At 25.7% G+C, this 16181-nt stretch overlaps 1 protein-coding gene and 2 non-coding genes across 4 annotated transcripts; 1 reads left to right on the forward strand and 2 right to left on the reverse strand.

The window, feature by feature from the left end:
- Positions 1-417: 417 nt before the first annotated feature.
- On the reverse strand, positions 418-490 carry TRNAV-UAC (transfer RNA valine (anticodon UAC)). The gene has a single exon. It is a non-coding gene; the product is annotated as a tRNA-Val (tRNA).
- A 1698-nt stretch (positions 491-2188) lies between these two features.
- TRNAD-GUC (transfer RNA aspartic acid (anticodon GUC)) lies at positions 2189-2260 on the forward strand. Its single transcript has one exon. It is a non-coding gene; the product is annotated as a tRNA-Asp (tRNA).
- Positions 2261-2940: 680 nt separating this feature from the next.
- LOC105143173 (CD63 antigen) lies at positions 2941-14865 on the reverse strand. 2 transcript variants are annotated; one of them, XM_087411865.1, is made up of 6 exons: positions 14119-14862; positions 13813-13935; positions 7192-7380; positions 5703-5867; positions 4275-4487; positions 2941-3998 (listed from the first exon to the last, which is right to left on the reverse strand). In XM_087411865.1, exons 3-6 carry the CDS (start codon positions 7309-7311, stop codon positions 3936-3938), a joined length of 561 nt encoding a protein of 186 aa, XP_087267991.1. In that variant the 5' UTR covers positions 7312-7380; positions 13813-13935; positions 14119-14862; the 3' UTR covers positions 2941-3935. The 2 variants fall into 2 exon arrangements, with proteins under 2 accessions (XP_087267991.1, XP_011049563.2); XM_011051261.2 differs by lacking the exon at positions 13813-13935 and having other exon boundaries at positions 14119-14865.
- Positions 14866-16181: the final 1316 nt, after the last annotated feature.

Genomic DNA, 16181 nt, shown 5'->3' on the forward strand with positions numbered 1-16181 from the left:
GTGCCTCATAGTGTTAATACGATTTCATGGGAATTAAATGAACATAATAACCCTTTTATTCCTTTATCGAACAATATCCATTATTACAATATTGCATCATGGTTTTATGTTATGCAAGCTTTGAACTTTTCCATGATCATTTTCAAGATGAGAGAATACAAAGTAAAAAATAAAAATTTTTACTTGCAATTCTTAAAGACTTTTTATATCTAATTATAATCTTACATTTTATTAATAAAAAGTTCTCAATTTATAATTAAACATTAAGAACATAGAGAATGTAAATATTATAAAAAAAAGAGTGCTGTTATATTTTAAAAAATAAAAAAAATAAGTAAATCTTTAGTTCCTAGTTCTTAAGTGTGATTTATATTTGTATATTTAAAAAAAAATTACCGCAAAGAATAAAATTATAAGTGGTTCCGGCCGGGATCGAACTGGCGACCTTCTGCGTGTAAAGCAGACGTGATAACCGCTACACCACGGAACCTCTATAATTTTCAATGCTCGTTATATTCATGATTATTTACCGATTCTTAATAGATAATTATTATTCTTAAATAATTGTATTATTTATTATAAAATTAATTAAATAAATAAAATATAACTATTTTTGTAAATGTTAAGCGGCAAAGTCATTTTTCTAAGACATTAATTTACAATTTTACTTGTAACTCGATCGATAAATCATGTGGCTTTCTCTCACATCGTATAGATGGCAACTGCGTCGTCAAATGTGAATTAAATTTATACGAGTTCGATTTTACACCTTTTCCTTTTTTTAATTTTAATTTTAAATTCAAACCATATATCTTATTTATGATAATAAAAATGTAACAAGAAGAATAAAGGATAACATTTTTAGATATCTTTCTCCAGCAAATGAGAATTTTTTTTGGATTTAATTGGATTCAATTGGATTCAATTAGATTCAAATGTATGCAATTAGATTGAAAAACTGCATTTCCTATTCAAAATTTTGAATTGAACAGTATTCACAATGCACAGAAAAGGCTAATATTATTTTTAGATTGAAAGGTATAGAAATATGATCCATGCAATTCCTATAAATGAATAAAAATGCATTCAGGATTGAAAAGCATTCATTTTAACATTCGTGAATCAATATTTCTGAAAATCTGAATCCATTTCAATTCATTTCAATTTTCCATTCTTGTTTGCTGAGTCATTTATTTAATTTATATTTTAATATAAACTGTCGCGTTTTTACTGTTTTTTTCATTGTTTAACTTAGCAATAAAAATTAGATTTTATCATCTTATAAATTACAGAGTATTTTTTATGCTTTCTTACATATTAAAATTTCACTTAGCCATAAAGAGAATTAAAGCACTTTCACAAAAATTGACTTTTACGTAATATTTATTATTTCTATAACAATTTTAATATTTTTTGCGTCTTTCTTTCATTACTACATTTTATAAGAAAAAATGCAATAAATTGGAAGCTAAGTACTTATACATAACCAAAGCTACATTTTTTACAAAATTATTTTTCAATAAAATTAAATGTGTATTATCATTATAAATATGTGTATAAACGATTTAGAGTGTCTAGCAAGACACGTATTTAGAATAGCGAACATGTAACTTTTTCTCTAGGATGGAAATGTGAAAAGTGAATATTTTTATTATCTTCAATGAGATAAAATTTTTACTTTTTTACGTTTCCATCTTAAGAAAGAGTTATATGATTGCTATTTAACACAAAAACAGTTTAATAAGCGTTTTGCACTGATTGAATTATACTTTTATCGATCTGTATTGAAATAAAGAATTATTTCTCATAGATCTAAAAATGTAATTCAATTAGCGCAAAGTGCTCATTAAACTACTTTTTCTACTAAATGCAACCACTTGTAACGTAATGAATTATTTCTTATTGACAAACAACAAGAACAAAATAATTCACTGTATTATATTATACATTGTATATATGTGTCTGTATGTTATTTTCACAAGAATTTTGATTTTATTGATAATACGAAAATGTGTTAAACACATCTAATACAATGAATATGTAATCATAAGTGCATTATATACATAAATTATTGTTACATAAAATCTATATTTATCTATAGCCTACAATCACACACATGATATAAAAAATGTTCTTTAAAATGAGATAAGCACTTATATAGTATGAAAAAAGTTTCTTCATGCAAGAGTCCTCGGTAGTATAGTGGTTAGTATCCCCGCCTGTCACGCGGGAGACCGGGGTTCGATTCCCCGCCGGGGAGTTTTTTTTTGTAATATTTTTTTATATCATTGTTATATAACAATTACTCTTTATGTTCATTTATGTAGCAGTTTAATATTTAATAACATATACTTTAATAAATTATTTTAGAAAAAATTAAATTAGTATCACACACAAAATATCTAAAATAATATTTGTATCTAATATTAAAAGCTTTGATGTTTTGTACATAATGTTTAGAAAAAATTTGTAAGAAAAGCGATTGATTCTAAATTTAAAGAACAATTTATCATTAAAAAAAATGTAATGCAATTAAATTAAAACATTTTATGAATATTTTCAATATTCTAGTTTAAATTATAATAAAATTCTTCTAGTTTTTCTTATTATATATGTATAACATAAAAGCCCAGTTTTTAATTATATGTTTACCTAATGAACTTGAGATTTAGATTCAACTCACTTTTGATGATAAAATTGTTTTTCTAGCTATAATTAATAATTATGATTAATAGCTATGATTAATTAAACTAGTAGTTTTGTATAACTTTAAAGTTATTCATTATAAAATCATCATTTTAGTGATAGCTAGAACAATACAATTTTTACATATTATTATTAAGTTAAGCCTAGTTATAAGTTAACCAAAAAATCAGTTTAAAAAATTAACATTCTGTTAACAACGGAACCGTTAAAGGTAAATATAATTTAAATACATGATTAGATTAGATAATTTATTTTTACAGAAGATTGCAAATCATGTGTTACTTATACAAAATATCCACGTTATATGTATAATAGATAAATTAAAAAATATGCCGAATTGATCAATATCTATATAGCTATTATTGTACATATAGGAAGATGACAATTTACAGCTGTCGATGTGTTGAAGATAAAAGATAAGATAAGTATTTGTTGGGAGGAGAAATAGATACAACCATATAGCACATAAAAACATACAATCTACATTTTCATTAAACACACATTTATACGAGCACACATTTATGTATAACCACACAAATAAATCGATCCTTTAATAGGAACGAAATATCATAATACATATGTAATAATATAATAGATAATATTAACTGTACGTGTATAATATGTTAAAAATATTGTCACAATACACCGATTATATTCATAATTGTTCTGTTTCTTAGTTACGATAGGATATATTCTATATATAATTATGAACTAACTTTCTATGTGAGGAAAGATTTCGTAAAAAATTTCATTTTGATACACACTTAAAAAAAGGAAATATTAATATTTTTTAATAATATTATTTTAATAATATTAATTATATATTTTTCTGTATTGAAAATGTCTCTAGTTTCCTTCGCAACTACATAAGCAATTAATTACATAATATAAAAGCAAAAGTATTATATATAATTATAAAATATGCATAATAAATGCAGATATTGAATAATTATTGAAACTTGATTAAGACTATTATTTTGCTGATTTGAGGCAAGCTTAAAAAATATTACTGAAAATCAGTGTGCGATATTAATAAATGAAATAAATAATTAGTTAATGAGAAATGCTTCTTATCCGTCGATGTTGATAAATCTTTTAAACGGACTTTTAGCTTTGTTACTTTTAAGCCGCTAAAAATATTCATATTTTCATTTCAACGAGATAGCGAATGTTACAGCTTACAATTAGTCTGACACAGCATAAAATTAAATTATTTAATGGATTTTGTTTCATTTATCATTTTCTTTTTTTATAGCCGCTGCGAGGCAACAAGCAAGAACAATACCGACAATCTAAAAAAGAAAAAAAAATTGATATTTTAATTCAAAATATTCCTATAATAACATTTGATGAACAAATTTAAATACAATTTACATTTTTGTTACAATAAAGAGCTATATTTACATTTTTGTTACAATAAAGAGCTATATAATTCTTAAATTGAAAAACTTTCTTTACATCCATTACTCTTTTACTTAATACTCGTTTAATTTTATTGCAATAAAGTAACGTGCCAATATAGTATTATAGGCTTAAATATGATAGGTATAAATTAAAACTTTACTCGCCTCCACAAAAGCTATTCCAATGCCCACACCAATTAAGATTGTCGCGCTATTTTGAACTCGCATTTCCAACTTGCTAAAGCATCCTTCTGTATTTGCCGTCACGATTTGACAGATCGACAATGTCTCATCGCAACATGATGACGGGATGACTCCTGCTGAATATGCTCCATTATCAATCCAATCTCTAGGACCATCCACACCGCAACATTGCAACTGTCGTATAAACAAGTAAAATAATTATTGATATAATCAGACTTAATTAATTTAACAAGTTTAAACAATTTAATGCTTATATTTTTTTTACTTTATTCATAAATAATTATTTTTTGTTTATTTTAGCTGGGCGCCAATACTGATTAAAAATAGAGTAGATCAAATCGAAATGGATCACAAGGCGAATCAGTGTAAATTTTAAGAATTAGTCAAAATTTGTCATTAATTTTGTTTTTTTTTTTCAAACGAATTGTTTCATCTTGCAAGTTAATTTCTGCTTCTTCTACACTAGGAAAATAAATAATTTTTTTGTAGTTTGTGTGATTCAATATCAATCAATATGATGATATAATTATATTGATATAAGCGCACACAGATCGTGAGTGCACGAAGCATTTTTTTTTCTTACACAAATCACGATTCCAAAAAAAAATTACATTATAAAAAAGTTTTATAACTTTGTAACGAAAAGGTATGTTGAAAATAATAATAATTTTTATAGTGTAATAATAATCATTTTTATAGTTTGCTAAATTAGTTTAGTAAACTGATGTTCGCTTTCTTCAAATTCGGAATAAATTGGATAATTTATTCTTCTTAATTTTTTCATTGAGCAATAAGAAACATTTTGTTTATGTATTTTATTACATAAAATCTAAGCCAAAGTTGGAAAAATTTTAATAAAACTTATTTTATTGAAATTTTAATAAAACTATTAGGTGTTGGAATTAATTCGTAGCGTTTTACAAGTGATGGGAAGTACTTTCATTAATGTATTTTTTAATGCTCATGTGAAATAAATAACATTCTTTCATTAAAAACGCTACGAATTAATTCCAACACCTAATAGTTTTTTATTTCTTTTTTTATAATGAATGAAAAATGATCAGATTTGCCTCGATCAATTCTATTTATTTACGCGATTTAATTTATATAATATATTTTGTGACACAAAACTATTGTTGTCAAAGTAGGACAAAGTAATTTAAGGTATTGAAAGATATAAGTGTGTTAATACGAAGAGAGTTAAAATAGTCAATGTACCTACAATACTAAAACGATTTTAATTGTCTATTTGCACACGATGATTATTCCAAGTGACCTAACCTATCATTACAGAAACCATTGTTTTCTTTATGGCACGGAAGCTATACTACTTCATCACCTTTTGTATCGACAAATCCATATGTTGTGCTCCAGATTCAGTTTACTGACCTTTTTCTGTATGTTATTCCAGGCTTGCTTGTCACTCTCCGTATAATTTTTCATCGATTCCTTTAGGGTATTCTTCATCGCCATGCTAAAATCGTTTTTAAACACTGCCGCCGCTATGCCCACCGCGAGCTCAATTACGAAGATTATTAACAATGCGACCGCAAACTATATAAATTATTTTTAATATTAACATAATTCAAAGATTATATACAACTATAATTTAGAATTATTTATTGTTTTCCATCACAAAAAAACAATAATATTTAAAAACAAAATAAAATAAAGACATTTGAAATTATATATACATACAGTTTTATACATATATTTACCTATATTAAATAAACATGAAACTTTAATTTTAATTAAGCTTTTTGAAAATTTTATTGAGATAAACTCAAATATATAATAAAAAAATCTATCATATTAAAATTAACAGAACTTTGAGACATTTTAAAGTAAACAGATTAATAGAGAGACAGCTAATATTTTTAAAAAATATTATCAAATTTTTAATAATTTCTATTATTTCGATAATTATTTAAGGAGTTACATACACACCTAGAAGCACTAAAAATAACCTCATTCATGAATTTTTTTCTCCGAACATATCAAAAATATCAAAACGAGGTTTGTATCAATGTTTTATATAAGATTTTGTCAATAAAATGTAAAATTTTTATTAAAAAATATTAAAATGCAACCAAAATATTGTTGGTATCAAACATGTTAGATTCTATAACTGTTTGCGGTACCCACTGTATAATCTATATGGTTTATCCGAAACACAAAAATGTAATAGATTAAAAATATATATATATATACATACATATAAATCTAGTTTTTATTATAATTTTTAAAATTTGATTTTTAAAATTCGCGTTATTGCAAAATAGAGCTTAGTTAAATAAAAGTGCTAATGTTGTCTAAAAATCGATCAGTTTTTTTGTAAAAACAAAACTATAAGGCTTAAAAACAAATCCTATACTAAAAACTGCATATTTTCACACTAAATAAATAAAAAAAAATCTGAGTTCGATCCATTCATTCGTTTTCGAAATATATTGAGTACTGATTTATAAAACACGGTTTCGAGAAAAACGCGTTCAAAGTAGCAATATATAGATGATTTTATTTTATTTACATAAAATCATCTATTATAGGACTGTATAATAAACCTCATTAATTCTTGTTAAATCAAATTTAGCTTGCCTATGACGCATTCTTGTTTTCTTAAACTATAACTTTTAATTTAAATTTATAACGCTATAACTTTTTTATTTTTTGAACTATTTTTAATATAATTTATAACGCTATAACTTTTTTATTCTTGTATTTTGAATTGTAACTTTAGAAAAATAATCTTAAGATTTTATATTATAAGGAAATTGGAAAATAGATTTTTTTTATCCACTTAGGTGTATGTAACTCCTTAATAGAAAATTTTTATTCTGATTTTTTTTAATTTTTTTGTTTTTTTTTTTAAACTTACCGCAATCAACATATTGTAATGCTCCTTTATTGCTCCGTAACATCCTAGAAAAGCTATGGCGAAAACAATAGATCCCGCTACTATAAGTACTATAGGTGGTGCCATTATTCTATTTTCCATAAAATGATCGAATTCGCCGACATCTGCTAATACCCATGCGCCAGCCACAATAATACCTATACCAGATATCTGAAAAAATTAATTTTAACTATTGTTGTATACGTATTTTTTTCGTCCGAAATTTTTCTTCTCTTTTACATTTTCTTAATTTTTCAAAAAATAAAAATAAAATGAATAGAATTAAAATGCATAATTTTTTAAATATATTTATAAAAGTACATTTCTCTTAAATAAATATCCTTTAAAGGTAAGGTTTATTAATTAATAAAAATAATTATTGTTGTTGAAATTTCTATATGTATATATTAGGTGTTGGAATTAATTCGTAGCGTTTTTTAATGAAAGAATGTTATTTATTTCACATGAGCATTAAAAAATACATTAATGAAAGTACTTCCCATCACTTGTAAAACGCTACGAATTAATTCCAACACCTAATACAATATATTCATATAAATACAATTTTTTCAAATAAATATTCTTTTTTTAATAATTTTTATTAATTAAAAAAAAGAATTATTTTAAAATGTTACAAGAATTACAAACAAAATCGAGCGATGACTATTTATACATTCATATTTCGTCTTGTATAAATAACTGAGATGTATTATTAGCGATTTTTCTATTTTATTTCGCTCTCGCTTTGTAAAAGTTGCTTTTCTTTTAGAATACATAGTCAATACAAGTATCATTCTTTGTTATTCATTGAATACCAACAAGAATATAGAATGATGTTTATGTCGACTCTGTCTTTCTTACTATTAGATATCAAAGAAATAATAATAGTAATAATAGTAACCTATATAATCTCAAATTATATGTAATGTACATGTTAGTTATAATTTTCCACTCAACATATAATTGTATAGTAATATAACATGTGTATCATATTACAGTTATATTGTTAAGTGGAAAATTACAATTAACATGTACATACATTAGTTACATGACCAGAGTTGGGAACGTTACTTTAAAAAATAACGTGTTACCGTTACAGTCAGTTTTTGTTAAAAATAATTTGTTATCGTTACTTCAAGTTACTTATTTTTAAAAGTAATTTGATACCGTTACTTGAAAAATAACAAATCGTTACATTTTCGTTACTTTTCGAAAATTGTTAAGTTTTGCTCCCTCATGTATATGTTGATAAAATTAGGTTCATTCAACGCGTTTATGCACAAAAAACGATCGAATTTAATAGAAATAAGCATCAGGAGTTAAACCATCATTGAATTTAAATTAAATATTGTTTTTAAACATTAATGTTATTATTAAGAATGTATTTTCAAGATTCACTTCTGGTACTGAAAATCTGTAGTATTAAGTAATATGTATTACAGAGTTTCAACACTGATAGCGACTATCAGAATGCAGTCTAAGATATAAACTATAAAATATTTTTTAAGAATTAAAAATGAAAAAATGAACATTTTATATAATTATATTTATAATTTTATAAATAATAACCTTTATTATACAGGGTGATCTATTTAAATACTGACGTATTTTGGTCATGTTATCTTTTTTTCTAGATGGAGGCGTCAAAAAGATATGAAGGTCACTTACACTTTTTAAAATGAGATTGTATGATTTTTTTTTACACAATATGATATATTCTTCTAATTATTCTGCATATAAAAATATTAAGATAGAAATTAAAAAACCGATAGTTTACGATAGAATAGGTAGTAGATAATTTACGATAAAGAGAGTAGAAGAGGATAGAATAATGAGACAAATTAGTTAGTGTAAAGAATATCGTTGCTCTAAAAAAATTGTATGCAAAGTGAATAATTTTTTTAATAAGCAACTATGTGTTTTCTTTTCACCAATTGATTCATCTCATTATTCTCTTCATAAAAGTATTAAGGTACGATTATCAAAAAAAATTAATAGTTTACGAGTTATTTAACATTTTATGTCAGTATGTGCCAGAATAAAATGTAAAATATCTCATCAACTATTAGTTTTTTGATATTATCATCTTAATACTTTTATATGCAGAATAATTAGAGGAATATATATCATATTGTATAAAAAAAATTATACAATTCCATTTAAAAAAGTGGAGATAACCTTCATATCTTTTTGACGCCTCTACCTAAAAAAAAAACCAACACGACCAAAATACATCCCCCTCTTCCGAAACTCTTCCACTTTCATTTGAAACATTTTTTTATATCATCAAAAATAGCAAGATATTTCAAATAATCGATTTAAGTAGACCATCCTGTATATAATACAATGTTAAATTGTAGATACGTTTATACGAAAGAAAGTCACCGATACTGACAGATCTTTTAAAGTGACACCCCCTTATTTCTCAGAGACTAATTATTGCATTTTATTAATACTAATAAAATAATGATGTTTAGCTAATTGAAGAAATACAAATTTATAATTCATATATTTGTGGCTATACCAAATCAGCTGAAAACGAATTCTACAAATGCGAAAATAAAATTCTTACATCTTCTTTTGTAAATAGCATAGTTTAAATAATAGTGACTATATTATTGATAATATTACGTCATTTTAAATGCTTATAATTTCCTAAACCAGTTTTATTTATATTATTTTTTCTCTTTAGTTTTTTCATAATACGATTTGAAATTTTAAATTGGGGTGTAGCATAAATTGCCACACCTGTCTGTAAAATAGAGCATGACTTAATCTTTATAATGTTGCTTTATAGTGTCAAATAGCTCTATTGGAGCTGAAGACAATCATGTATATATGGAAAAATTCTTGAAAAATTGTTGCATATTTGCATCTTATAGAATAGCGTAAATATGCATATAATTCAATAAAAATATTTTATAATGAAGTGAAAAGTTTCTGGAATATCTTATATACATACATTTGTAGGTACATTATATAGATAATTCTTGTAAAAGAAAAAGAATAGGAATACGTAGCATTACTGTCTACTGTGTCAGTTTTGGAACCCATTTTGTCAGATGTTCATTTTTGCTTACTTCACAAAAAAATTAATTATTGCAAAATTGCAAACAGTATTTAAAAAACTACTACTGATGGAGAGAGAACTTGAAGACACTTTCTAGTTTGTACTTATGTTTTTAAAGTTTTATTTTCATCTTTTGTTTAAGAAATATTGTCTAAAAACAAAGTAATATGTCAATATCGATGACTTTCTTTTATTTACACAAACATTTAAAAAAATTTTAAGTATTTCGCTTACTTGTAATAACAACGACACAACTTGGATAACTAAAAGTACATAGACTTATATAAGTACTTATATATAAGTACTTATGGAAGTATACTTCTTATAGGAACACAAAAGCGGAACATCTTTCAGCTGTTTAACTAGTTCTTCGAATTCTAGATAACAACCGAAGAACCGGTTAAACACAATTTTACAATTTTGGACTTTCAAACTTCAGGATATCTATTTCGATTCGTAATATCTTAACAGGAATAAGTATGTAAGATTAGCTTAGAGCGATAATTTTTATTATGTATCATATGTAAGTTCATTGACATTGTAAGGGGTTATATAAATACGTTTTTTTTATTATCACTGATAAGACTTTGTAAGTCAAAACGTTTGAAATTTATATGTATGTAATTATAAAGACGAATTTTATCAATTAATTGCACTCGTTTAAAAAAAGCTTTAACATTTTAATTTATTGCGTTGTATTTATAAGAGCCTATTTTTCTATGCTAATGAGAAAATATTTAAAAAATTACAATCAAAGATCATATTTTGACGAAATTATGCTACTTTTAATGTGATTTTCAACATGTTCCCATCAAATCAGTTTGAAATAAACGTTTGCAAATGGATTCAGCACATCAAAAAATATAAGAAAACATGTATAAGAAAGATTCCATCGTTTAGATCAAAATCTTACCCTTTTTTTGAGTCAAATTTAATATATTTTTTTAGTTACAAGTCTTTTTTTTATTTGCTTTTTTATTCAACATTGAAGCAAAAGTCACTTTTATTTCAACGTTCAATAACTCGGTGAAAAAGAATCGTACACTCAATAAAAAGGTCAATTGAAATTAAAGATTCACTCTTTCGACTATTGTAAACCGCATTTTTGTGTGATTTTTACTTCATGCCAGAGACCTTCGTAAAATTTGTACAAAATTTTCAGATTTGACAGATATCCATTTTTGTCTGTATAAGCTTCATAAAAGAGTCAGATTGAAATATCAATCCGATTCAAAAGTAAAGATTTCAAACTTTCAAATGCTTTTTTGATTTTTTGTCTGCGATGATTTTTCACTGAATTACAGTGTTCTGAACATTGCGCAATTTTGAGCATGTTCGAAAGTGTTTCCTATTTTGTTGAGTAGTGTATTAGAAACAAGGAATGGAAAGTTTTTTTTTAAAAGTAATAAGTTACAATTACTCATTACCGAGTAGAAAATGTAACAAGTATAATTACCAGTTACCAATTTTTTAAAGTAACTCATTACAGTTATCGTCACTTGAGAAAGTAACTTTTAATTATTTTTCCGTTACTTTTTTTAAATCGACGACCACTAATCACAGCAGACGGATGCCTAGGAGTTTTTAAATCTTAAGCGCTATGAATGGCTTGAATCCAAGCTTGTCCAATTGAATCGTGTCTAATCATGTACAAAGTAACGATAAAATTAAAATCGTTACCGTTACCAAAAATAACTACATTTCATTACAGTTATCAAAAAAAAAGCAACACATTTACCAAAGTAAAGTTATCAAAAAAATAACTTGTAACTTCGTTACGACACAAAGTCGACTATAAGTGACTGGAGAAATCAAGAGTCGACTTCAAAGTCAACCCGAATATCGACTAATAATCGACTAATAGTCGACTAATACTTAACGAATGTCTCAAAAAAAATCGATTAAAAATCGACTGAAAGTCGACTATATATTGACTAATTTTGTATTTGATGCGTTCTTTAGATATTTTTGTACGCCTTAATTTAATTAACAGTTAGATGTACAGCTCTCTCTGGCTATGGTTTGTATATATTATATATATATATATATATATATATATATATATATATATATATAATATATATGTGTATACATGTATATATACATGTGTGCGTGTGTGCGTGTGCGTGTGCGTGTGCGTGTGTGTGTGTGTGTGTGTATGTGCGCGCGTGCGTGCGTGCGTGCGTGCGTGCGTGCGTGCGTGCGTGCGTGCGTGTGTGTGTGTGTGTGTGTAGGATGTTTGGAAAATAATGATAAACCTTTCGCATAGGAGCAGAATGGACTAAATTGAGAGGAAAAGTCTTCTACCATTTTGCAATTGTCACAATATAACAAGATATTAATTGTTAAAAATTTCCGAAAATTGGTCTTCAATAATTTTTTACTCAAATATAATATTATCAACTTTATAGAAAAACTGCAAGAGATAAAAATTGATAAGAATTTTTTAATGCCGTATTTTCTCATGTTGGTAAAAATAAGAAAATACAGTACTAAAAGGTTGATAAAAAATTTTGAAAAAATTCTTACAGCTCTATGAGAAGAAAATATATAATTTTTGTTTCTTGCAGTTTTTATTATAGTATTGGAGTAAAACATTATTGAAGACCAATTTTCAACAATTTTTAGTAATTAATATCTTCTATTGCAAAAATTGTAAAATGATAGAGAACTTTTCTTTTCAATTTAGTCCATTCTGCTCCTGTGCGAAAGATTTATCATTACTTTCCAAACACCCTGTATGTATCGTATATAATAATAATACTAAAAATTATATTTTTCTCTTTTTTCGTGCATAATTTTATATATATACATATATATATAAAACACATTTTTTTTTATTATAATATATTATAATGAACAAAGTGTAGTTAATGAATCTTTTTTTATTATTATTTCATAAACGATTATATATTATATATGTATGTAGCTTAAAATTATAAAAAATCTGTGAAGTTTGAAATACGTACAATATAATAATTATTTAACATTAAAATATAATTTTTCATAATATTGAATTGTCATTAATTTCTTGGCCTTCTTAATCTTTTTAACTTTAATAATAAAATATTTCGTGTGCATGCGTGCATGAAAAGTAAAGCTTCTGTCATCTTTAAGTCAATTTACAGTCGACTCAAACATAGTCGATTAATAGCCAACAAATAGTCAACTTATAATCGACTCATAATCGATTGTTGAAAGTCGATTTTAAGTCAATTGGGAACAGTCGACTTTCAACAGTCGACTATATGTCGACTGCAAGTCGACAAACAGTCATTCATGTTGTATGGGAAATAGCAAGTTACTTCCATTTCTTGATCAAAAATAATATAAATTGGATATTGAAATAACAAAAATTTGACATTATGTATTTAAGTATATTATTTAAAAGGAAAGTATATTGTTTTAGCTCACACATATTACACACACACGTACGTGTGCGCGCGCACACTTACACAAGCATGATTTATCATTTCTTTTTATTAACAAATGTTTATTTATTGTAAATAAATCTTTAGTTAGCACATACTCACATAAATTTTTATTGAAATTTGTATTGTTTTCTCAGTGTATAAATAAAATTTTCGAAAATATTAAACTACAATTTAAAAAGCACATCACAAATAACCGAATTCTTTTGCGCACTATATAAGTACCTGAAAGTATTTCAAGCAAAAAAATTATTAAAAACTGGCTATATCTCAGAAAATAAAAATATAAAAATCAAGAAAGGATATTTCCTATAACTAATTCACTTCAAAAATTTGTCACCAAGATCAATCCTGACAAAACTATTATTCCTCTAACTGTTATTCTTCCAATATTCTCGTTCTACTTACCGCGAAGATTAAGTTGAAAATAAAGAGGATGTATTTGATAACATTCATTCCGCACGATTCCATGATGTTTCTTCGTATTTGTCTATCGTTAAAATTAATTAAACTTTACTTAGATTTTATTATTATTATTATCGTTCCGAATCAATTCGCGGGAACTTAAAAATTCAGACATATAGTCGATCAGCCGTTCCGTGCGGCAGCCGTACGGTCAATGAGAGCGATCTAGATGGTGCTCCTTTGTCCGAGCCTACAGGGAAGGTTTCGATCGAAATCCTCGGCTTCGAGGCTACCGAAGGCGGGAGCGCGGTTTCCAGGTCGAAGTCCTGCGTTACAAATTCGTTATTGGTCTGCAGTTCTAGGCGAAGGTGATTGTCGACGGTAACCATGGTCACTTATTCCCTCGCCATTGACACCCTCCAAAGTAAACCTCTACAGAGTGTCGAAAAACACAAAAAGAGACAATCAATATTTATAAATGTATTATCTTGTAGAAAAACATAGTTGACTTTTATAGTGAAACAATATGATTTGAGTTTGTAGTTTTATTCTCTGCTTTAAGAAAAAGAGACAAAGAGGGGTTTTTCTTAATAATTTTTTGAAACAATGAGACATAAAACTTAATATCACAAGGAATAATATGAAATTTGTCTGAATATGGTTTCCGGTATTCATTTTTCAAAATTATTGAGCAAAGTAAATAAAGTCGCTATTTTTTTTGACCGGCGATACTAGCGAAAGCGGGAGGCCTTTTATATTGTATAAAAAATTTATATATAAACACATTAACACTTATGGAATATCTTATATTATATATAAAAATGAAATAAATTTTCATAAAAATTTTCATAATGGTGAGCACTAATATGTTCATTAGGTTGAGCACAATTGCAGTCGGAGAATGTCCTTAACATAAAAGTAGCACAATTTTGTCAAAATCTAATCTTTGATTGCAATTTTCAATATTTCCCTATTTATATTTTCCTATTAATTCAACTTGAAATTAACGTTTGTACATAATTTAACACATCAAAAAAAAAAATAAAACAAAAAACATACATAAAAAAGATTTCATTGATTTGGTCAATTGGCTTATTTTATTCATTATCCAGACTATTGAGTAAACTAACCAATTTTAGCCTAAGCAATAAAACATTCCTTATGTATGTTTTTTTTAAGCTGATAAAAAAAATATTGAAAATTGCAATAAGAAATCAAAATTTGACAAAACTGACTACTTTTAATTTTACGATTTTCCCATTAGATTAGTTTAAAATAAATGTTTGTTTAATATCATTGAATAAATGATTCAATCAAAACGTGCGTAAAAAAGATTTCATCATTTAGGCTGAAATCGAGTAATTCCTCTCCTTAAGGGGATCTTAAAGTCGTCCTGTGTTACCATGATTACGTTTTAGAAGAAATCTCTGAATTCGCTTCACGGATTGTAAAATTTTTTTATAAAATTAAGCAACGCATAAAAAGAAATCCCGGAAAATATGATTTCACGAGAAAATTGGAAAAAATTAAAAAATTTACTTTTTCTGACATGTACAATTGTCACCTGAGGTTAACATTTGCTTAATATAAAAGTTTTACAGCTTGTAAATTGAAAATGAGCGTGATTTAGGCGGGATTTAAATTGTTTGAACGAACAATACTGAATTTGTGGAATTAAGATTCAAAGCAAAAAATATTTCTTCTGAAACAAAATTGTGTGTTTTGCAAGGATTTATTTTTTTCCTCTTTTACATTTTTTCCTCTTTTTCAAAAATCCTTTTCCAAGATTAAAGTATACATTAATACGTGTCTGTGAGGTGGAATTTATTGCGAGAATGATAAAAAATTTTGAAATTAAAATTTCAAAAATCTGTAAAAAAGGAAAAAAATTATTGTTATACAAAAATTATGATTAGCCGGTAATACAGACGAGACTTTAAGATCTCCTTAATATCAATTGATTTCATCTTCCTTAATATTAATTGACCCCACTTTCAGTATTATTTCATTAAAATTTTAACAATTGAATATAAACATCAAAATTATAAAAAAATCGATAAATTAGA

This window comes from Acromyrmex echinatior, chromosome 12, assembly GCF_024713525.1.
Source record: "Acromyrmex echinatior isolate Ae372 chromosome 12, ASM2471352v2, whole genome shotgun sequence".
NCBI classification, from domain to species: domain Eukaryota; kingdom Metazoa; phylum Arthropoda; class Insecta; order Hymenoptera; family Formicidae; genus Acromyrmex; species Acromyrmex echinatior.

Bases quoted from the DNA above. Each gene is read 5' to 3' on its own strand.
- LOC105143173 (XM_011051261.2), bottom strand. From the start codon at position 14,181: ATGGAATCGTGCGGAATGAATGTTATCAAATACATCCTCTTTATTTTC. The intron at 5,868-7,191 runs GTAAGTTTAAAA...TAATTTATATAG, and splicing joins ATTACAATATGTTGATTGCG to TTTGCGGTCGCATTGTTAAT. The intron at 4,488-5,702 runs GTCAGTAAACTG...TTTATACGACAG, and splicing joins GGAATAACATACAGAAAAAG to TTGCAATGTTGCGGTGTGGA.